This window comes from Entelurus aequoreus, linkage group LG02, assembly GCF_033978785.1.
Source record: "Entelurus aequoreus isolate RoL-2023_Sb linkage group LG02, RoL_Eaeq_v1.1, whole genome shotgun sequence".
Taxonomy (NCBI): domain Eukaryota; kingdom Metazoa; phylum Chordata; class Actinopteri; order Syngnathiformes; family Syngnathidae; genus Entelurus; species Entelurus aequoreus.
The window spans coordinates 84257898-84282906 of record NC_084732.1 but is presented as its reverse complement, the minus strand read 5'-3'; the positions used below and the strand labels follow the sequence as shown (position 1 = coordinate 84282906).

Sequence of the window (25009 nt, the reverse complement as noted above, 5' to 3'; positions counted from 1 at the left end):
TAACAGCATTCCATGATTAATATCAATAAATTAACATTAATAATAAATGATAGTAAAATAAGCACACGTATGACTGAGGAGTCATAGTGTAACTTTGTGTGGTGTTTCAGTTGTCTGACTTTTTGAGTGGCCATAAACGCACCAGTGGCTTAGTGGTATGCGTGTTGGTGACAGATGACGAGTTGGTTTTTGGCCTGGTTTGTACGGCAGAAAATGACGTTTTTCGAGATAGAAGTTTTTTACTCATGTTTTTGGTGTGGTTATGGCCGAATATAAACAGTTTTGCTCAATAAAGTGATGGATATAATTCCTGTCCTCGAAGCATCTCGATAGACGTTACAATAATTGAACGGTGTTCAATTGAACGGTGTTGACGAACACCGTTAGGGCCGCTTGTTGTCACTGTCACTCAGAGTTGCATTGCAAAATTACACAGAATAAATGTATTTATTTTGTTTAGAATTCAGATGGGTTTGATTTGGTGCGCGGCATATATTTGCTGTGTGCAGAGGACGCTTGAGCAGTGCGCAATTGCGCAGGCGCGCACCTTAGAGGGAACGTTGCTCACAGGGCACAGAGGAGGCGTCAGTGCGACACAGCTCGTGTATCGGTCACATGACCAAAACAGCTCATGATCGGTCACGTGACTTTCTAAAAGCGGTACGCGCACCGACACAGGGTTTCACTCTATGAGCTCGACGCATGCGCCGATGCATCGGTGTTGCCAGACCCATCACTAGTCGATACTCTGTCACTAAATACTGACATCTGCTGGACATTAAAAATCCCTACAGGCAACCTATGGACCGACTCAACTGACACTGATTTTATGACCTAGTATATACAATAATATAAACCAAGTCATTGTATTTAATTTAGGATTATTTCATATCTTCATTTAAATACAAATATATGTTTATCTTTTTTAGATACAGTCAATAAATAATGTGAACATGTATCATAACATGGAAAACTAAGAGAATGTGTTGTGAATGAGGATGCTTGTGGACAGGGAATTTTCCCCCCCCCCCTTTTTTTTAACACATTTTTATTTTAAAAAGAAAAACAGTTTTTCCAACGTATTAAATTTGAGACGATTTCTCTTCTTAGTTATTATTTCTCCGGCTGTAGAAAAGACCCGCTCACAGGGCACAGAGGAGGCGTCAGTGCGACACAGTTCGCGTATCGGTCACGTGACCGAAACAGCTCATGATCGGTCATGTGACTTTCTAAAAGCGGTACGCGCACCGACACAGGGTCTTGCTCTATGAGCTCGACGCATGCGCCGATGCATCGGTGTTGCCGGACCCATCACTACAAAACTGTATTGATACTGTGTTGATACTGTGTCACTAAATACTGACATCTGCTGGACATTAAAAATCCCTACAGGCAACCTATGGACCGACTCAACTGACACTGATTTTATGACCTAGTGCATGGGTCACCAACGCGGTGCCCGCGGGCACCAGGTAGCCCGTAAGGACCATATGAGTAGCCCGCTGGCCTGTTCTAAAAATAGCTCAAATAGCAGCACTTACCAGTGAGCTGCCTCTATTTTTTAAATTTTATTTATTTACTAACAAGCTGGTCTCGCTTTGCCCGACATTTTTAATTCTAAGAGAGACAAAACTCAAATAGAATTTGAAAATCCAAGAAAATATTTTAAAGACTTGGTCTTCTTTTGTTTAAATAAATTCATTATTTTTTTTTTACTTTGCTTCTTGTAACTTTCAGAAAGACAATTTTAGAGAAAAAATACAACCTTAGAAATGATTTTAGGATTTTGAAACACATATACCTTTTTACCTGTTAAATTCCTTCCTCTTCTTACCTGACAATTTAAATCAATGTTCAAGTAAAAAAATTTTTTTTTATTGTAAAGAATAATAAATACATTTTAATAAAATTTTTCATTTTAGCTTCTGTTTTTTCGACAAAGAACATTTGTGAAATATTTCTTCAAACTTATTATGATTAAAATTTAAAAAAAAAAAATTCTGGCAAATCGAGAAAATCTGTAGAATCAAATTTAAATCTTATTTCAAAGTCTTTTGAATTTCTTTTAAAAAAAAATTTCTGGAAAATCTAGAAGAAATAATGATTTGTCTTTGTTAGAAATATAGCATGGTCCAATTTGTTATATATTCTAACAAAATGTAGATTGGATTTTAACCTATTTAAAACATGTCATCAAAATTCTAAAATTAATCTTAATCAAGAAAAATTACTAATGATGTTCCATAAATTCTTTTTTAAATTTTTTCAAAATGATTCGAATCAGCTAGTTTTTCTCTTCTTTTTTTCGGTTGAATTTTTAATTTTAAAGAGTCGAAATTGAAGATAAACTATGTTTCAAAATTTAATTGTCATTTTTTTTTGTGTTTTCTCCTCTTTTAAACCGTTCAATTAAGTGTAAATATCATTTATTATTAATAATAACATAGAGTTAGAGGTAAATTGAGCAAATTGGCTATTTCTGGCAATTTATTCAAGTGTGTATCAAACTGGTAGCCCTTCGCATTAATCAGTACCCAAGAAGTAGCTCTTGGTTTCAAAAAGGTTGGTGACCCCTGACCTAGTGTATACAATAATATAACCCAAGTCATTGTATTTCATTTAGGATTATTTCATATCTTCATTTAAATAAAAATATATTTTTATCTTTTTTAGATACAGCCAATAAATAATGTGAACATGTATCATAACATGGAAATCTAAGAGAATGTGTTTTGAATGAAGATGCTTGTGGACTGGGAATATTTTTGTAATTTTTTTTTAACACAATTTTTATTTTTAAAAAAAAAACGTTTTTCCAACGTATTAAATTTTAGACGATTTCTCTTCTTAGTTATTATTTCTCCGGCTGTAGAAAAGACCCGCTCACAGAATTAATTATCAAAAAAGAAAGTGAGTAAGTTGTAGAATGGCTGTATACCTGAGTTTATCCTGGGTGTCTCTGGAACTTCATGTTCATGCCTGGCCCTATAATGCCTCAGCATTGAGGAGGTGGATTTGTTAATGTACGACAATTCTGTCGTACAAATGCGACATTTAACCTGCATATAATATGAATAGTAAACTAAGAATCATTTTGAAGAGATTTTGAATTCTAATAGATCAAGTGGAAACTTTGAGAGAACAGGATGAAACGACAAGGAAATGAACACAAATACCTTTTTTTCCCGATATATGATCAAAATATTCCCACACTGCGGAAATCTTTCGACGATAAATTACAAATGACCAACGACAGAAGTGCGGCGATTCTGTTAGCAGCAGCATCTCGTTGACAGATGCGCTTCCTTATAAACACAGTTTGGCGCGCAGGCGTCAGTTCGACACAGTTCGCGTATCGGTCACGTGACAAACAGCTCATGATCGGTAGGGATGATGTTTGATAAGAAATTATCGAGTTCGAGCCTATTATCGAATCCTCTTATCGAACCGATTCCTTATCGATTCTCTTATCGAGTCCAGATAGGTTGTTGTAGATGGAAAAAAACACAATATTTGGTTTAACAAATCACTTCACATTCTCTACTGCTCGCTACTATAGTATTACCATATCTGAGTTATTGTGCAGAAATGTGGGGAAATAACTACAAATGTGCACTACATTCGTTAACCGTGTTACAAAAAAATGTAATTAGATTGATACATAATGTTGGATATAGAGAACATACAGACACTTTTTTTATTGAGTCAAAAATATTAAAGTTCGTTGATTTGGTAAAATTGCAAACAGCTAAAATGATGTGGAATTAAATGATGGAATGGATTAAGTAAAGAAGTTAAACATTGTACTGATATGATCCACTTTAAGAGGTTGTTCAAATGAATAGTGCTTACAAAGTACAAAGAAGAAGAATTATCGAAAATAAGATATTATTCATCTCAGTATATTAATAATGACTGAATTAATTACATATTACAAAACTGTTGTATATACTAATTCACAGATATTTTATTATAAAAAGGTCAGTAAATGATGTATATATTTGTATGAAGTGGGAAAGGGGAAGGATTAAATAAGTTTTACTTCTTCCTACTCCTGTAAAGTGAAATGATATGAAACTGTGATGTATTATGATGTGGTCTGATCATATTTTGTTTAGTTATGTTCTGTTAATTTTGGACTTCCTTAGTTGTTTTGTGCACTTCGGGGGTTTGTTTTAGTCACCATGGTTACTTATGATTTTCACCTGCCTTGTACGCGCACCTGTTGCTCATCAGAGACTCTATTTAAGCCTGCCTTTTCCGGTCACTCGTCGTGGCTTCATTGTTTGCATTTGCAACAGTTACGTTGGCATTCTGGTTTTCGAGCTCATAATTCCTGTGCTAAAGTTACCTTAGCTTCTAGTATTCCTGTGCTAAGTAAGTTTTTGCTTTAGCTTCTCGTGCGAACGGCACACTTTCCTTTTGTTTCGTCTGTTGTAATGTGTATGATTTATGAGAAATAAATCATCTCCTACCTGCGCGCTTTCGTCCGGAGCCGTCAGTTTTGCGTCCCGGGAACGAACCGCAGCACGCTGCACCCCACCGTGACAAATGACTGAGCTACGTGACCTCACTTCTTGTGATGTCACACGGGGCATTTCTTGTCGGGACGGGATTCGTTCCAAGTGATTCGAATAAAGAACCAACTCTTTTTCTTTACTATAGTGGTCTCGATAACGGGTACCGGTTCTCAAAAAGGGATTCGAGTCCGAGGACTCGGTTCTTTTCTTATCGAACAACCAGGAAAACCGGTTTCGAGTATCATCCCTAATGATCGGTCACGTGACTTTCTAAAAGCGGTACGCGCACCGACACAGGGTTTTGCTCTATGAGCTCGACGCATGCGCCGATGCATCGGTGTTGCCGGACCCATCACTACTTTTCACTGACTCAAAAAGATTGAATGTTTGCCCAAGTTGTGCTTCCTTACAAATGTTTGCAAGGAAGTCCAAGGTCAAACAGTGACAGTGGGATGTCAAACTCTCACATATCCTTTACACACTGATGTCGCTTTTTGATGCAGTACCGCCTGAGGGATGGAAGGTCCGTAATATCATCGCTTACGTGCAGTGATTTCTCCAGAACCTTTCGATGATATTACTGACCTTAAATGGTGAAATCCCTAAATTCCTTTCAATAGCTGGTTGAGAAATGTTGTTCTTAAACTGTTGGACAATTTGCTCACGCATTCGTTCACAAAGTGGTGACCCTCGCCCCATCCTTGTTTGTGAATGACTGAGCATTTAATGGAAGCTGATTTTATACCCAATCATGGCACCCACCTGTTCCCAATTAGCCTGTTCACCTGTGGGATGTTCCAAATAAGTGTTTGATGAGCATTCCTCAACTTCCTCAGTCTTTTTTGCCACTTGTGCCAGCTTTTTTGAAACTTGTTGCAGACATCAAATTCCAAATGAGCTAATATTTGCAAAAAATAACAAAGTTTTACAGTTCGAAGGTTAAGTATCTTGTCTTTGCAGTCTATTCAACTGAATATAAGTTGAAAAGGATTTGCAAATCATTATATTCCGTTTTTATTTACCATTTACACAACGTGCCAACTTCACTGGTTTTGGGTTTTGTAGTAACACTTTTTTGACTCTGTCCCATTTCTGTCTTTCAGGTGGTAAAGCTACTTTTACGGTATGGGGGGGACCCACGTCAAAGCAACAGAAGAGGGGAAACGCCTTTGAATGTTGCCAACTCTCCAACTATGCTGAATTTGTTGCTGGGGAAGGGCACGTACACCTCAAGTGAAGAAAGCTCGTCAGGTACGTAGTTTAATATGAGCCATGACCAATCTTAATACACTGGAACCTTCATTTATTTAGCTAATTGGTTATTGAACAGGGTTTGTAAATGCAAAAGTTCATAAAGTTCATAATAAAGCAAATTTCACCATAAGAATCAACGTAAATATGAGTAATGGCTTCCAGTCTCGACTAGGGTTGTACGTTATACCGGTACTAGTATAGTATCGCGGTACTAATGAATCAAAAATGGTACTATACTCTTGTTTGAAAAGTACCGGTTCGCCAAATTTTCTTTTACAGGCATGACGGCGCGCCGTCGTGGTGTGACATTGCTGGGTTTACGAGCAGAGGAGCGTGTTCGGCAGCGCACAATCACAGAGTACTTACAAGCAGACAGTGTGTAGACAGAAACGAAAGAACGGATGCATTTTGGCTTAAAAACTAACAATAAAGGTGAAGTTATAACACTGAAACACCCTCAGGAAGAGGTGCTTTAAAACATGGCTAGTTAATTAGCGGCTAATGTCCATCCGCAATCTGCAGTGTTTTAGCTACTTCTAAATCACTAATCCTAACCTCCATGGCAACGAATCAAGTGAGTTTCTCACTACACACCGTAGGAGGATACAATAGCTCACCAGCATCACAATGTAAACAAATGCCGTGGGTGACATCCACTGTAATGATACCAAGTACAAGACCGTATCCAGTCGATATTACTATGATTACATCAATATTTTTTATTGTCACAAAATCTTTTTTCTTTTTTTAAATCACATTATATTCATAAACTCAGGAAATACGTCCCTGGACACATGAGAACTTAAATTACGACCAATGTATGATCCTGTAACTACTTGGTATCGGATCAATACCTATATTTGTGGTATCATCCAAAACTAATGTAAAGCATCCAAACAGAAGAATAAGTGATTATTACATTTTAACAGAAGTGTAGATAGAACATGTTAAAAGACAAAATAACCAGATATTAACAGTAAATGAACAAATAGATTAATAATCAATTTTTACTGCTTGTCTTTTATAATGTTGACAAAATAATAGAATGATAAATCACACAATATGTTACTGCATACGTCAGCAGACAAATTAGTAGCCTTTGTTTGCTTACTTACTACTAAAATACAAGTTGTCTAGTATGTTCACTATTTTATTTAAGGACAAAATTGTTCTTCAATTGCAATAAAAAAAATATTTTTAACGTACCGTTAGATTTTTTTGTTAAAATAAAGCCAATAATGCCATTTTTTGGTCCCCTTTATTTAGAAAAGTATCAAAGTATCGAAATACATTTTTGTACCGGTACCAAAATGTTAATATCGAGACAACCCTAGTCCCGAAAAAAGTCGTCATATTAGTGGAGGTTTGTACACTTTGAACAGAACATAAAGTGCTATACTTTATACTAAACAAACTTAACAAGGGGGTGATGGATCAACGTTCTCTCTATTAACCGGCTGAACTGTGTTGTGTGCGCTGTTCTGCCAACACGCGCGCACACACAGAAGTCCCTTTGGCGCCCTCACAAGCAATCAGTAATCACAACAACAATGTTGCTACAATAATAAACATTTCAAAACGTAAAATCCACTTCCATTAACACTGGCAAAGGAGGAACTGACGAGAAAAAAGCAAAAGGAGGAACTGACGAGAAAAAAGCAGACAGAGGGTTCGGAGGAGGGCCGTGTGTATGCGCGTGCTTGAAAGAGGCGCTGCTGATCGAGAGATAGCTTTTCCCCACCGCTGTGGAATAAGTCTGCTTGGCGTTTTTCTCCAGGTAAGTCCGGTCTCATCACAATTAAAACTAGCTGCGGTACAAAGCCTGCTTTGTCGATTCTTCCGTGCCTGCGAGCGCCATTAATGAATTCCTCTCAAATAGTTTTTTGTTTTAACCCCAAAGCGATTCCCACGCTCTTGTCTTTTTGGTACTCGTACTGAGTTATCAAAATGGACAAAACTTGTCAAAAGGCGAAAAACCACAGAAAAGGAACACATGCTGAAGCGCTGAGAAGTAACTACTATAGTAGTAAACTGCGCAGAAAGGGACGTGGAGGACTCCGCCTCCCCAAAAATGCTGTGCCCTGCTTTTTACCTGCAGGCGTGATACAAAATGAATGAATGAATGAACCGTTTTTACAGAGAGACAAGGTTTGCACACAGAGGCATTTTTAACTCAATCTAAAAATTCATAAATCGAGGTTCCACTGTACTATGTCGTAGGGTTGTATGGTATACCGGTATTAGTATAGTACCGCAATACTAATGAATCATATTCGGTACTATACCGCCTCTGAAATGTATCTTCTTGGTATCGGATTGATACCCAAATTAGTGGTATCATCCAAAACTAATGTAAAGCCTCCAAACAACGGAAGAATAAGTGGTTATTATATTTGAACAGAAGTGTAGATAGACCATGTTAAAAGAGAAGGTAACCAGATAATAACAGTAAATTAACAAGTAGATGAATCATTAATTTTCTACCACTTGTCCTTAATAATTTTGACAAAATAATAGAATGGAAAATGACACAATATGTTACTGCATATGTCAGCAGTCTAATTAGGAGCCTTTGTTTGCTTACTTACTACTAAAAGACAAGTTGTCTTGTATGTTCACAATTTTATTTAAGGACAAACTTGAAATAAGAAACATATGTTTAATGTACCCTAAGATTTTTTGTTAAAGCCAATAATGCAATTTTTTGTGGTCCCCTTTATTTAGAAAAGTATCGAAATAATTTTAGTACCGGTACCAACATATTGGTATCGGGACAACACTAGTATGTCGATTATGTATACCTATTTCTCTAACCTGTTTCAACTTTGCCTCCCCACAGAATCTTCAGAAGAAGAAGACGCTCCCTCGTTCGCCCCATCTAGCTCTGTTGATGGCAATAACACGGACTCAGAGTTTGAGAAGGGTTTGAAGTTAAAAGGGAAAACAATAGACCCTCCTAAATGCGCTGTCACACCCGTCAAAGATGAATACGAATTTGACGAGGATGATGAGGAGGAGCGAGTCCCGCCTGTGGACGATAAGCACCTCTTGAAAAAAGACTTCCGTAAGGAAACGGTCCCCAAGGCCAACAGCTTAATCGCCATACCCAAGATGGAGGTTAAAACCTATTCCAAAAGCAACTCGCTCACACCAAAGAAAACCGTCAGGCGTATCATCTCGGACAGTAACAGTTCAGATGAAGATGACAGGACGCTGTGTTTCACGCCGGCGCCTACCCCACGACAACAGGTCTTACAAACAAATACCAAGACGAGAGACTCTGGAAATCTGAGCTCCAAACAACTAAAAGACAAGAATAAGGTAAAAAAGAAGAGAAAGAAGGAGAACAAAAACAATGTTAGCAAAGAAGTCCGGTTCGGTAAAGTCAACGACAAATTTTGTACGTCTGACTCTGATTGTGGCGATATGGAGAGTGAAGACGATAAAGGCACAAACAGCATAAAGGACTCTTCTATGAATATGAAAGAACCCACTGGCTTCAATGTGTCGTCGTCGTCCTCGCATGGAAACCTGAACTCTCAAAAACAAGCACCGTCGTTAGCGGAACAGCACCCAAAGCAGTGGCGGACAGACGGCTGGAAAACTGTGTCGTCTCCAACGTGGTCTGACGTTAGTTCTCTCTCGGATTCTGTAAGAACAAGACCTTCCAGTGAGTCTGACTACTCCTCTGCCGACTCCAGTGTTGAGTCAATAAAGCAAATTAAGAGGAAAGGACAAGAGAGTAAAAAGAAGAACAACAACGTACACAATAATGCAGTGGACAAGAAAAATTCAGACCTCTACAAAAATGCAGACAGTACGGCTTCCAAAACTGATGTAGATGGTAAAGTGGTCAAGAAGCATAAAGTGAAGCACAAGCACAAAAGCAAAGAAAAGGATAAAGCGCCGAGTCTCGTGCTTAATCAAGACATGAATGAAAAATTTGTCAAAAGCTACTCTTTTGATTTTGATGACTCGAGGCAAAAGTCTGTAATTGTGGATTCAGAATCAGCAGCTGAAGGCAAGATCAAGTTATCAAAACATGAAAAAGACCATTCAAAAAAGGAAGAAAGGCTCTCGAAAAACAAGTCAGAAGAAAAAGACTGGTCGTTGGGCAAAGACTTGCACAGAACCGTAGAAAAGGAGAAAAATAAGAAAATCAAGGACTCCACCAAGGACAAGACAAACAAAGACGAGCGAGAAAAACCTTTGAAATCTGAAAAAGATCGAAATGTCAAGGAAAAGCCCAAGGAGGATAAACTAAAAGCTCATAAAGAGGAAAAAAAGAAGAAGTCTAAGGAGAAATCAAAAGCCGATAAAAAAGGTGAGCAGAAAGAGGAGAAACATCTCAAAGTTGACAAGGAGAAGACCACCAAGGAGGAGAAATTTAAAAAGGACAAAGTTCAGAAGGACGAGTCAGAGTACGAAAGCTATGACGTCAACAACCGTTTCCTCAACCTGGATGACACCAAGCTCAGCGCCTCAGATGACCATCATGACAGGTGGGGCTCAGAGATGTCTTCAGACTCTTCCCTCTCTGGAGAAGACAGCTGGGATGCTCCTGTCAAAGAGTACAAGGAATACAAAGCCAATAATTCTGTGAAACTCATTGTTGAAACTGTCAAGGAAGAGACGCGCAGGAAAGACAACAAGGTGAAAGACAAGAAATCTGATCATAGTGAGAAAAGACCAGAGAAAGATGTCACGTCAAAAAAGAAAGACAAAGATTCTTCAGAAAAGAAGAAGGACTGGTCAGATAAACAAAAATTAAACTCCGGTCATACAATTGAAAAAGAAAAGAAGCGGAAAGAATCCACAGAAATAGTTAAAGACAAAAAAGAAAAGGATCCTCTGGAGAACAGTCGAGACCGCAAAGACTCCTATGACTTCACAAAGGAAAGGAAAGACATCAAAATCAAGCAAGAGTCAATTCGAGAGGAATATGGAAATGACACTTTCTTTAAAGACATGGACCCCGTTGGCAAACCTTGTGACATCCGAGAAAGAAATCATTCTGGTAAGGAGAAGGAAAAGAAGCTTGAGGCAACGGAAAAACGTGAGAAAACAAAAGCAGAGAAGCACAAAGTAAAAGACAGAGGTGCGGATCAGGAAAAGGACAAGAATGACAAAAACTCTGCAGAAAAGACTGTCAAGGAAAAGGACATTGATCGGACGGCCAAAGACAAAAAAGAGGGAGCAAAAGACAAGCACAAAGAATCTCATGGCAAAGATCGTAAGATGTCATCAGAACAGACCAAGGAAAAGAAAGACAAAGTGTCCCTGGACAAACATACCGACAGAGAGAAGGATTTCCTCGAGGTGAAGAAAGCCGAGAAAATACGAGAGAAAACATGGTTCAAGATAGCTGACATTTTTACTGATGAAAGTGATGACGAGGACAGTTACAATGGCGGTGTTTCTCTTATGGCTGACTCCATCAGAAAGGACTCAACACCTGATCTTGATGAGCTGGATCACTTCCCATCAGAAAAAATTAGGAAAATGTCCTCGGAGTCTAAACATAATGCAGAGAAGTCCAAAGACAAAGACCATAAAGAGAAAAAGAAAGAAAAAGCCTCATTTGACATGGGCAAAGAGCGGAAAGGCTCCCTAGAGAAACACAACAAAGACAAGAAAGATTCTGTTGACATCAAACACAAGGACAGAAAAGACAGGATGTCAGTAGACTCAAACCAAGAGAAGAAAAATAAGCAGAAGATGTTGGACAAGAGAGATAACAGCGAGGAGAAAACGAAAAGTAAATATAAAGACAAGATGGACAATTCCAAGGAAAGAAAACCATCAAAAGGCAGTGAGAATGAAAAATCCCTCCTCGAAAAATTGGAAGAAGAAGCAATGAATGATTACAGGGATGATTCCAATGACAAGAACAGTGAAATTTCATCTGATAGTTTCACTGACCGGGGTCATGAACCCATCCTCACAAGCTACTATGACTCAATCAGCCTTACAGATGTCTCTGAAGACAGGAGGGACTCTCTTTCTATAGTCACACCTCAGGATAAGTTCAGAGAGAAAGAAAGACATCGGCATTCCTCCTCTTCTTCTTCCAAAAAAAGCCATGACAAAGATAAAGAAAAGGTCAAGAAGGACAAAGGAGACAAACGTGACAAAACGGAGGAAATCAGAGAACTGTACGGTCGGAGAGAAAGCTTACCTTTTGACAAAGAGCCAATGCCCTTAGAGGCTGATCCGTACACATTTCCATACGGCGGCAAAGGAGATGGCGAAGATGATTTTGATAAAACATTGGAATTCGAAAAAGAGATGTCCAAAAAGGATAAAGCTACTAGTGTAATCAGTGATCGAATTAAGGACAAAAAGAAGAAGGAGAAACATAAAATCAAGGAGGAAAGGAACAAGCATATTGATGGCTTTGGTACATCGAAGCACTCCAAAGAAGACATCAAGTTGGGATTAAAAGATAGCCCTCAGATCACCGTTCTTAAAGACAAATCAAAAGAAGAGAGCCCTAAATCGGATATTAAAAAAGAGAGGAACCGAGACATACTGGAGAAAGACAACAGATTAGACCACAATAAATCAAAGACTAAAGATGAAAATGAAAAGCTCAATCTGTCCAAAGACACAGGACGCAAAGATAATCGCCCACGTGAAAAACTCTTGGTGGATGGTGATTATCAAATGACCAGTTTTGGTCAGATGTTGAGTTCAAAAGATCAAGAAATTGAAGAGCGTCACAAGAGACATAAAGAAAGAATGAAACAAATGGAGAAGCTGAGACCCAAGTCCGGAGACCCTAAACTCAAGGACAAAGCCAAATCCACGGAAGAAATGCGCAAGAACCGCGCAGAGCTTTCCTCAAAGAAATCAAGCGGTCTGGAGTCCGGTCTCAAAGAGAAGAAGCTGAAGGACATAGGTCAACCAGATCAAATGATGTCCCCGAGTAGGAAGTTCCAACCATCATTAGAAAGTCAAAATTCAAAAGACTGGCTGGCAGGCCATCAAGTCAAAGAGAACCTCCCAGCTTCTCCCAGGTCAGAACAGAATAGGCCGACTGGTGTCCCCACACCAACATCTGTCATCTCCTGCCCCAGTTATGAGGAAGTAATGCAGACTCCACGGACCCCATCTTGTAGTGCAGAAGATTACCCTGATATCATGCTCGATGGACTGGACTGCCAGAACTCCTCAGCTATGACTATGTCCATGAACGCTTGCTCGCCGTCTTTCTTTGAAAGGTATTTTGTCCTCATCAATTTACTTTTTTTCAACCTTGACTATTTTCTAATGTATGGTCTTTCTGTTTTCCACCAGCAGGTACTCCCAGAGTTTTCAGGAAGGCACGTGTCCTACCCCTGCAAAGAACCTCCAGTTGCCACTTATAGGTCGTTCTGCGACCTCCGATGTACGCAGGCCTCTGGAAGATGAGTTCAAAGCGGAGGCTGACAAGTTTCTTCGGCAGCATTGTGATCCATCAGCTGAATTCGAGCCTATTGCTGCTACACTAAGTCTAGAAGATAAATCTATAAACCGTCTAGAAAGCTTGTCCTCGCCCTTTTTCTCTCCAATTAGGTTGTTGTCACCCCGACAGGAACTAAGTCACCCGGTCTCAGATATGGCAACACCGACTCTACCTTGCATTGAAAGCAATGATCATCTTCCTGATAGTGTTTACAACAGTTTTTTGCCCAAACCATCTACACCGGTTCACAGGCCGGATCCGCAGGAGCCTTGCTTCGACATTGCTGCACCACCAACGCCAGCTCCTGCCGCATTGCCACCACTTGACATAGACGACATATCTGAACCCCATCACAGTGAACCTAACCTAGTCCTCTCAGATCTCCCCTCTGTTGCAGAGGAAAGGGATGAAGAAGATGAAGAGGAAGATGAGGGTGAATACCTTGATTTAGATGAAAGAACTGATGAAGATCATTGTGCTGTAGATGAGACAGAGCAAACACAGGAAATATGTTCCTTTTCCACTCAAGTTGAGGACCCTTTGAGAAAGAGCTGGCATGCTGAGTCTCCAGAACGGCAAGATCCTGAGGTCCACCAACTGACTCCACCACATCCCGAACCCAGCCTTGGAGAAAACTGTTATGATCAAAGCATGAGTTGGAATGCTGACGTGGACCTTAAATCTCCACACCGGACATATGGGGAGATAGAGGCTGCCGTCTCCAAAATAACTAGTCCTTATTCTCATTCAGACAATGATATGCAGCACTTGCCTGGACACCCGTCTGGAACTCCTCCTTATGCAACCTGGAATAGGTGGCACAAGGAAGAAGAACCTGAGGATTTTGATGAGCAGAAGGAGGCTGTGGCTGACATTCCATCTCCGGAGAGGCCTGACACTGCGCTGGATGAAGAACCCAGTTATTTAAACACGTCTTCATCCTCTACTAGACTTGAGTCTTTTTTCCAGGACTGTAACAAACCTAATATGGAGGTTAATAACCAGATGGACACAGAGGTCGCATGTGAAGAACCTGATGGCAGACACAGCACACATACTTTTGGTGCTACCACTGACGGTCACATGACACCTGCGGTTGGTCCTGAGCCAGTTGTGCCATGGGCAGACCCATTCTCCACTGATGCAGATGAGCTAGATGACCTGGGACCATTCTCCTTGCCTGACCTCCCAATCCCAGAGAAGTCAGAAGAAGCGGAGCATCGAGACACTGAGTTTTCTGACCTTAACAAGAACGCACCATCACACATTAGACATACGATTGCAGATGTTGAGGATCCAGACTTGATAGAGGTGGACCCTTTTAGTCTTGCAAAAACATGTCCTTCTGAAGACCAAATGCTGTTGGAACCTACTGGACAAGACTTGGTTGTACCGTCATCACACACCAACTTCCAGCAAGAGTTAGACTCTGAGCCTCAGAGTGTTCCTGTCAGTAGCCCGTTGGCTTTTACACAACAGAGCCTCATGTTGGACAATAAGAGACCATATGGAGTACCTGATGAGTCTGATCCCACTATATTGTATACATCCTTGAAATCAGAGGCCAACCAGCTACATCACTTACAGATTCACTCCATAGCTGAGTCTTTACAGTTGGCACCAGACCATATGTCTCTTGAGAAGTCAGAGGTGAGACAAGAGGACACAACTGAGCTCATAGCAGAGTCTATATCTTCCAGTCCTGTACCTCTGATCCCTGTAGCTGATGCCCTTCCCAGTTCAGTGGAACCTTCAGAGCCTCCAGAGATGACACCCAAGCTGACCCCAGTTCCCCAGAGCGCAGTGTCCACAGATATTCCCAAAAAGGCTGATGAAATCCCTCAGAGGATAACGCGGAATCGGGCCAAAAACAATCCCTCTGCTGTTGTTACTTCCTCAATCATAACGTCAACAAATTCCCCGCCTGTAACCATTAATCCAACAGTGAGCATTCATGCTATTCCTACCAGAATACCAACTCCCACGTCAGTGTCGGCCTTTTCAACGCCGAAGAAGGACAAAGACTCTTTGCTGATCGTCTCATCTACTGCATCCAATCCAACAACGACTTTATCTGTACAGAGTTCTGTAACCACATCTCCTACAGTGGTTCTGAGCAAATCAACTAAAGGCCGTCCTTTTCCTGTAGATGAAGATGATTCACAGACACAGCTCCCACGTAAAAGGAAGTTCCCTCGTTCGACTGGGCAGCAGGTGCAAGTCCAGCTGGTGAACACGGCCATGCAGCAGACCAGGGAAATGATTCAGCAGACTTTGGCTGTGGTAGTCAATGCCATCAAGTTGGATGACATTGAGCCTTACCACAGCGACCGTTCCAACCCTTACTTCGAGTATCTACAGATAAGGAAGAAGATCGAGGAAAAGCGGAAAATCTTGTGCTACATCACCCCGCAGGCCCCACAGTGCTATGCTGAGTACGTGACCTACACGGGCTCCTATCTGCTGGATGGGAAGCCCCTTAGCAAACTTCATATACCAGTGGTACGTTAAATCAGCCCATTTCAGAGGTCACATTGGTATCTTGTTGGAGAAATCAAGAAATAGTAAGAATTTAAATGTTGTTTTTAACAGATTGCTCCACCGCCATCATTGTCAGAACCCCTGAAAGAGCTCTTCAGACAACAGGAGGCAGTGAGAGGAAAGCTTCGGTTGCAGCACAGCATAGAGCGGGTAAGGAATGCACTGGTTTTGACACTGGGTTTTGACACAAGGTTCTGGGTTTTCCTCACTGTTCACAAAAGACTAAACCAGTCGAAACTACACACAGGGAATCGTAGGTGGGAGATCAAAGACACTTGACAGAAATGCAGTCATTTTTAAAAAATGTTTTGCATCATGTTCACAGGAGAAGCTCATTGTCTCATGTGAGCAGGAAGTGTTAAGAGTCCACTGCAGAGCTGCAAGGACAATAGCCAATCAGGCTGTGCCATTTAGTGCCTGCACCATGCTTTTGGACTCTGAAGTCTACAATATGCCATCAGAGAGCCAGGTAGGACTTATATCTGTGCCCAAGATCTAATTTTTTTTTCTCTTTGACTTGACCTTGTTTATAACGTGGTGGTTTTTGTCAGGGTGATGAGAACAAATCGGTGAGAGACCGCTTCAACGCGCGACAATTCATCTCCTGGATCCAGGATGTAGATGATAAATACGACCGAATGAAGGTAAAATGTGACCGGATGTTACTCTGTGCTTTATTGTCGCCATTAGTGATGGATAAATGACACCTCAGTCTGTGCGTGATTTAGTCAGTCTACTACCCCATAACGGACTCTACATTTACAACTATAGTGTGCAACTTCTCACCTTAAACTAGGGGTTGGCAACCCAAAACATTGAAAGAGCCATATTGGACCAAAAAAAAAAAAAGATAAAATCTGTTTGGAGCCGCAAAAAATTAAGAGCCTTATATTAGGTCACGTGTCAAACTCAAGGCCTTGGGGCCATATCTTCCCTGCCACCTCATTTTACGTGGCCCACAAAGGCCGGGAATTACCATGCATCTATTTGTTTCTCAATGTAGTCAACTTTCTATTTTGACAGAAAAAAAAATACAAATACCGTATTTTTCGGACTATAAGTCAGTTTTTTTTCATAGTTTGGCGGGGGGTGCGACTTATACTCAGGAGCGACTTATGTGTGAAATTATTAACACATTACCGTAAAATATCAAATTATATTATTTAGTTCATTCACGTAAGAGACTAGACGTATAAGATTTCATGGGATTTAGCGATTAGGAGTGACAGATTGTTTGGTAAACGTATAGCATGTTCTATATGTTATAGTTATTTGAATGACTCTTACCATAATATGTTACGTTAACATACCAGGCACGTTCTCAGTTGGTTATTTATGTGTCATATAACGTACACTTATTCAGCCTGTTGTTCACTATTCTTTATTTATTCTAAATTGCCTTTCAAATGTCTATTCTTGGTGTTGGGTTTTTTCAAATAAATTTCCCCAAAAAAATGCGACTTATACTCCAGTGCAACTTATATATGTTTTTTTCCTTCTTTATTATACTTTTTCGGCCGGTGCGACTTATATTCCGGAGCGACTTATACTCCGAAAAATACGGTACTCTATGCAATTTCATATATTTTAAACTTAATCTAATATTGCAACAAATATGATATTATTGCACATTCCAAACATCAAAATAAGTACTTGAATATCTGCATGACTCATGATTTTGAAGCAACTCATCCATCAAATTGTACAATGTAAAAATAATTTTTCAGTAAAAACTGTTGCCTGAATTTTACCGTAAAAACACGAAACAAAGAAATGTGTAACATTGTTTTTCCATTTAAAGGAATACATCGTAAAAACAACGACCGTAGATTTTACAGTAAAACAGTGGTACTGTTTTCCCATTTACATTTACAGTATACATTGTAAAAAACATGGTACATTTTATGGGCACATTTTCGGCAGCTAAACTATATTCTAAAATCTACATGCTTTTCTTACAGTGTACGTAAAAATATATAACAATAAATACTATGTAATCAAGCAATTTAAAATGTATATATTATTCACTGTTACAAGTGGCCCTCTGAGGGCAGCCATAACGGTGATGTGGCCCCCAATGAAAACGACTTCGACACCCTTGTTTTAGGTGTTATAATGAAGGCAACACATGATATGATGTAAGTGTCTATATTAGCCTACTATCGAAATGACTATGTGTCGCAGGCTGACACAAATCTTAGTTGACAGACATGCTGAAATGTAATATTTATTCTACGCATTTTTACAACATTGGAAAACATTAGTGAAACGACAGGCTGTCTTCTTTTAATGGATTTATTACAATCTTTGCAAGCTGGGTAACATTTGCTGTGGTCTGGAACAACATGGCACACAAACAACTATCAGAAATGCAGCCAATATTACATACAGATAATGTGTCATGAGACATGCAAATTTAAATTAAATACACAGAGGACATGAGTAAAGGTAATTAAATGAGCTCAAATATACCTACAAAATAATGCAATATGTACATACACTGAAAAAAGTCAGTGTTCAAAAACGAGAGAAAAAAAATACAAAAATGAGGGGTATTTTATTTGAACTAAGCAAAATGATTTTCCAATAGAACAAGAAAATTCAGCTTGTCAAGACTTTCCAAAACAAGTAAAATTAGCTAACCTCAATGAACCCAAAAATACCTTAAAATAAGTATATTCCCACTAATAACAAGTGCACTTTTCTTGGTAGAAAAAAAGAGACCTTTTTGCTCAATATGTTGAAAAATATTCTTAAATTAAGTAAATGCTAGTGCCATTATCTTGACATAATGATATGCGCTCGGCATCATGATTTTTTTTTTCATGCTTTAAGTAAGAAATTATTACTTTAAAAAAGTAGTTTAATACTTGTGAGTGTTAATGACACAGCTTTGCAACAGTTGATATTCTAGTTTCAAGCATGTTTTACTCAATATACAGGTAGGTCATAAAATCTCAGCAACAAGCTGTAATATCTTACTGGGATCATTTCGGACCAAAACCCTTAAAACAAGTAAAACACTGGAACATAAAATCTGCTTAGAGAGAAGAATTATCTTATCAGACAGAAAATAAGCAAATATCACCTTTATTTGAGATATTTAATCTTACTTAGATTTCAGTTTTTGCAGTGTACAGCTAGCCTAAATAGCATGTTAGCATCGATTAGCTTGCAGTCATGCTCTGACCAAATATGTCTGATTAGCACTCCACACAAGTCAATAACATCAACAAAGCTCACCTTTGTGCATTCACGCACAGCATAAAACATTTGGTGGACAAAACGAGATTTAAAGGAGTGGCGTAAAACACATCTTTCTGTGGCAGCGTCGTAGAAAGTTGTACATGAAAACAAACTATTACTGGTATGCCGTACAACCCTACTACAACCCTTTTCACGCACAGCATAAAACATTTGGTGGACAAAATGAGATTTAAAGGAGTGGCGTAAAACACATCTTTCTGTGGCAGAGTCGTAGAAAGTTGTACATGAAAACAAACTATTACTGGTATACCGTACAACCCTACTTGGGGGCATAGTTCATTGAAAAATTCACAAATAGAGGGGTTCAACTTTTTTTTCCGGTTAAATGTAGTGACTTTTTAGTGGTGCCCTTATGAAACAGCAACACAGTACCAGTGCAGTGTCAACACAGCCAGTGAGTGTGCCACACGCTCACCGAGGCGTCACTTACCCATCACTATTTCATAGGAACATTGAACAAATGGAACGTAAAAGACAAATGTATGAATGGAAAGCTTTCTCTCTGCGGCAGACATGTCTATTGATGCGGCAGCAGCACGAGGCGGCGGCCCTCAACGCGGTACAAAGGATGGAGTGGCAGTTGAAGGTCCAGGAACTGGAACCCGCCGGACATAAGTCCCTTTGTGTCAACGAAGTGCCGTCCTTCTACGTCCCAATGGTGGACGTCAACGACGACTTTGTCCTGCTGCCGGCGTGACACCTCTCGGCTCAGCGATAAAGTGCAAACTTTGTCCCGATCCCTTCTTCTCAAAGAGACTTTGTCGGACAGAACAAAACGGAAAGGGCTAGCAAGTTCGAGAAGGGCCTTTAGACAGGAAAACATAGCAAAAGAGTACGGATTTGAAAAAAGAGAAGAAAAAAACCTGCTCTTTGTTCCCTTCCCTGAAGAAGGAGACATGTTTTTACTGAGAAAATACTCAACTTGCACTTTCATCCTCTAAAGTTTTTACTCCTTTTTTGATCCAAAGCAAAAAAAAAACAACAACAAAAAAAAGTTTTTGCTTTCAGGCCCACAAACTCCCCCGTGCTCGGAGACGGGGGACAGAGATATATTTTCTGCTTTCATTTTTTTTTGGGCTTCGCTTCATACGACTCACCTGGCGGGTGTCAAAGAGGAGCTCTCCCCACGCCAAGGGAGGAACCTGGAGAGGAACCCCCTCCCAATCCCCCCCTGCTGGCTCCAGGTGAGCCGGGACGTGTTGGGAGCCAGCAAGACCGAAAAAACGGCCGCTGGCGGATGCCAGAACTGCGGCAGGTAAGGCCGACGGCTGCTGCGAGTCCTAGAGGGAGAGACTACTCGGCAGCCCCTCAGCCATGCAAAACAGAAGGAGGCACGAGGTGGACCCCTGAGGACCGACCGGAGTGTCCTCGGGCCGCCTCGCCGTCCTCCACCCACGCATCGGACTCGACGCCACGGGACAAACGAGACGAAAACAAACATAACGAATGTGGTTTTGACGGGGAGAGAAATCTTGTTTTTGTCTATTTCTTTACTTGGGCATTTCATTGTTTCTGAGGAAGTGACTTGAAACACTACAGAGCCAATATTAGTTTAATGGAGAAAAAAACAAAAATCAAAAAAACCCGAAAAAAGTTGTATTCCGTAAATGATGTACAGTTTTTATATTCGTTAACAATGTATTCTTGCTGCCTTCTAGATAATTTATTTTGCCACACATTACTGCACAGTTGTAAATAACCTATGTACTGTAATATCACTCGAGTAAGTGTAAAGAAAAAACAGAAAATAAATAAAAAGTATCTTTTTATGTACAGTTCACTTTTGGGCAGCACTTTCCCTCCCTCATATCCGCGGGCCAAACATGTACTCGATTCTTGTCAGTATTGGAAACGGCCGATTGCATCATCACAACTGACTATAGGCCACTTCTGGACTCCACGATATTTCCACACATGTAGCAGAAATAGACGAGGATTATTTAAACGTTGCTTTACCACACAATTATATCTGACACATGTCAAACCAAGAAAATGCCTTTTTAGGGGTGAAAAAATAATGTACTAATTGTCGGGCAAAGTCACAAAGATATATATAAATATATATATATATATATACGGTTTGAATGGAAACATAAGTGATGTCATTCATAAATACAAGTTCATGTTTTAATATTTTTTTGTTTTGTTTTCCCCAGAAAAATTTTTCTGAAAATGAAGTTTCATTCCAACTTTGTGTCATCGCTCCCGTTACCTTGTTGCACTCGCTACCCCCACGTGGTAGTGCCAGTGAGGCAGAGGACTCCCAAAATGTGGCCTTTTTTTTTTTTTTTTTTTTCTTTTCCAAATTGGGATGGTTTTAATAATACAAAAATAAGAGTCCAAGTCCAGTTACTTAAAGATTTTTTTTTTTTAAACAATATTGTTATTTCCCCTAAACACAATTAATTAGCTTTTTATCCAACACCGATCGTCCGTATCCTCCGTACTGTTGTGTTGTTCCGTGTGGCTCGACAGTTTATAAAGTAACACAACTGCCACACATTCATATTTGGACCCAACCATAGCCAGCCTGCTTGTCACCTTCTCAATTTGTCTCGTTTTCTTCCACTCGATTATTAAGGTTGTCTTTTGTCTTTTTACCTTGTTGTTTTTGGACTTGTTGTTGTTGTTGCTGTGTATTTTACTTCCTTGGTTGTTTTGCGTTCTAACGCCGCTGGCATGTCAATCACGTCGCTTATCAAGCAGAATGTAAAACCTTGTCCTGACTATTGTTTACAAGACATCCTCTGTGTTTTCTAGTCCTTCCTTGATTTCAACCACAAAGGCTTGAAATGGTGACCTCGGGTCTTTGTCTCAGCGCGAGCAATGGACGACATCAGGTTTATTCTCCACACACACACACGCACACACCAGATGCACAGTAGAGCACTTGGCACCACCCGAGTCAGCAACATATTACCTCTACTCCTCACATTCACTCATAATTTGCATTGTTTTTCTTACATAATTGCTATTTTTCCATGAAATAGTATCACGATTTCAAGCCTTTTTTTTTTTCCTAGTCTATTTTTTTAATTCAAACCCAGACTGTAGCTTTTTCTTTGCTTTTTTTTTTTTTTTTTTTTTAATAAAAAAAAAAAGACTAATACAAAGCATGGAGAACTACTCTTTAAAGTGAGAAATAACCTATTTATTATTCTTTCTGTTTTGTTTTTCTTCTGACACCTGTGGTATGTTCTGGTTGAAGTTTGGTCTCGGCTGTGTAAATTTCCCTCCTTGTAATGCGTGAAAGAGACATACTGTAAATAGCTGTTGTAAATAAAACCTCCCAGGACTTTTTTTTTTGTTTTTTTTTGGGCACCCTCTTCTTTGTACTCGTGTGGAAAAGTTGTGTGGAATGTTGGGGTTCCATCGGGAAGGAGCGGCGTGTAACATTTTTTTAAATTGTACAATGTAGTTTGTGTACATATTGTTGGAGCAGCTAAGGGGCGGGCTGGTCGTCAATGCTGTCATAGAAAATCCACTTTCAGCTGTTGTCGAGGAGTTTCTGGAGAGAAAAAAAAAAAAGACCAAAAAAAAAAAATAGTCATGCGAGAGAATGGGTGGGTTAAAAAGACTAAAAGTAAAAATTCTAAATTGTTATTTTCTACCGTTGCATGTACAGAGAGCGCGAGAACTGCTGTTGTTCCTCAGAGATTATGTTCGTTAATAAAATTTTGAAATATTACAACTTTGGCTCTTTTGCTTTATTTTTATGTTATCTTACATCTGATCTAACTGACCGCCAGTCAGAAATCATGCTTTTATGGTAAATTGGTTAAATATTAATATTACATGAAATCAAGTGTGTTGTCCTCCTCCAGTTATGTTTTTATTCCACTTCCATGGTCACAGGACTAGAAAAACCTACTCCATAAAGTATGTAGGTCATACAGTCGTAATCAAAAGTTTACATACACTTGTAAAGAACAAAGTCATGGCTGTCTTGAGTTTCCAATCATTTCTACAACTCTTATTTTTTTTGTGATAGAGTGATTGGAGCACATACTTGTTGGTCACCAAAAAACATTCTAAAGTTTGCTTCTTTTATGAATTTATTATGGGTCTACTGAAAATGTGACCAAATGTGCTGGGTCAAAAGTATACATACAGCAATGTTAATATTTAGTTACATGTCCCTTGGCAAGTTTCACTGCAATAAGGTGCTTTTGGTAGCCATCCACAGGCTTCTGGTTTAATTTTTGACCACTCTTGACAAAATTGGTGCAGTTCAGCTAAATGTGTTGGTTTTCTGACATGGACTTGTTTCTTCAGCATTGTCCACACGTTTAAGTCAGGACTTTGGGAAGGCCATTCTAAAACCTTAATTATAGCCTGATTTAGCCATTCCTTTACCACTTTTGACGTGTGTTTGGGGTCATTGTCCTGTTGGAACACCCAACTGCGCCCAAAACCCAACCTCTGGGCTAATGATTTTAGGTTGTCCTGAAGAATCATGACTTTTTATGTCATAACTTCAATTTTCTTATCTCATAATCATGATTTTTAACCTCATTCAAGACTTTTTATCTCATAATTACGATTTGTTAATTTAATAATCATGATGAGGCGGCGAATTGTCCAGGGTGTACACCGCCTTCCGCCCGAATGCAGCTGAGATAGGCTCCAGCACCCTCCCTCCGCTACCCCGAAAGGGACAAGCGGTAGAAAATGGACTTTTTAAATCTCATAAGTATGACTTTATATCTCACAAATGAAATGTTCTAATCTAATCATTTCGATTTTTTATGTGTTTTTTTGTTTTTTACTGGCAGAAACGGGTTTCCATGAATTACAAAGATTTGTATAACTTTTTTTAAAGCCTTTTTGACATGAAATACGTGCGTCTGAGCTAATTATGCAAATCATATGATTACGTCACATTGACACGCCCCCACAATGGCCCTGGTCACGCCCTACCACCACAAATTGGCAATCTGTGGGTATGAAAAACAGTTCAAAAATAAAAAGTCAAATAAGTGTGGACAACGTTGTAATGAGGAGTGGGCTGAGAATAAAAATGTAAATATAACTCAGGCGAGCACGAGGTGAAATTGTGACGTCATCGCCCCGCCTCCTTCTATTTCCGGCTTGCGTACTTCACCTGCGCGTCTCTCCGACTTTTTCTCTTTTTTATATCAAATACATGCGTCGAGGCTAATTATGCAAATCATACGATAACGCCACGTTGACACGCCCCCCACCACCACAAATTGGCACAAATTTTCTCATAATTATGACTTAACACATAATTTTGATTTCTTTTTTCATAATTACAACTTTTTACCTCATAATTATGACCCTTTATCTTAAAATTACCACTTTGAATCTAATAATCATGACTTTTTTTCTCCCATAATTTCGATGCATCTCATAATTACACTTTTTTTTTTCATAATTATGAATTTTTTTATCTCATAATAAAGACGTTTCATGTCATAATCATGACTTTTTATGTCATAACTTAATTTTTAAAAATCTCATAATTAAGACTTTTACATGTCTAAAAAAATAAAATTATACATTTTTATTTTTTATAACTTTATAAAAAGTTTCTCGTGCGCACGAGATACATGTCTAAAAAAATATATATAATTCCCCCCCCCCCCCCCCCCCCCCCCCATGTCCCTTTAGGGCAGGGGTGTCCAAACTTTTTCCACTGAGGGCCGCACACTGAAAAATCAAAGCAAGCAGGGGCCATTTTGATATTTTTTATTTAAAAAACCAATACAATATATTTATAAAAAAATATACATTTAGGCCTCCACTCAAGCTTGATCTTGGGTACCCCAAAGGCTTTTGGTCAAAAAAATATAAAAAATGTGTCACTATTCAGTATTATTATTTTTATTATTATTCAAGTTTTAAATCCCTAGATCAACATTAGGTCTATCTGTCAATATAACGTTTTTAAAGATTTAAGTTGTATGCTCTTTGCGTCAAAGAAAACCCTTTTTTTTATGGAAAAAACACAAAATAT

General features: G+C 39.3%; 1 protein-coding gene across 2 annotated transcripts in view; it reads left to right on the top strand.

Annotated features, from left to right (window-relative positions):
- ankrd11 (ankyrin repeat domain 11) overlaps positions 1-22720 on the top strand; it is a 252845-nt gene extending 230125 nt beyond the window's left edge. Inside the window, exons 8-14 of one of the 2 annotated variants that reach the window (XM_062033611.1) lie at positions 5624-5771; positions 8614-12997; positions 13077-15723; positions 15814-15912; positions 16088-16231; positions 16314-16406; positions 19541-22720. In XM_062033611.1, coding sequence (XP_061889595.1) covers positions 5624-5771; positions 8614-12997; positions 13077-15723; positions 15814-15912; positions 16088-16231; positions 16314-16406; positions 19541-19726 — 7701 coding nt within the window. In that variant the 3' untranslated portion in view covers positions 19727-22720. Of the gene's footprint in view, positions 1-5623; positions 5772-8613; positions 12998-13073; positions 15724-15813; positions 15913-16087; positions 16232-16313; positions 16407-19540 lie in introns of both variants that reach the window. The other variant, XM_062033603.1, reaches the window with a different exon arrangement.
- Positions 22721-25009: the final 2289 nt, after the last annotated feature.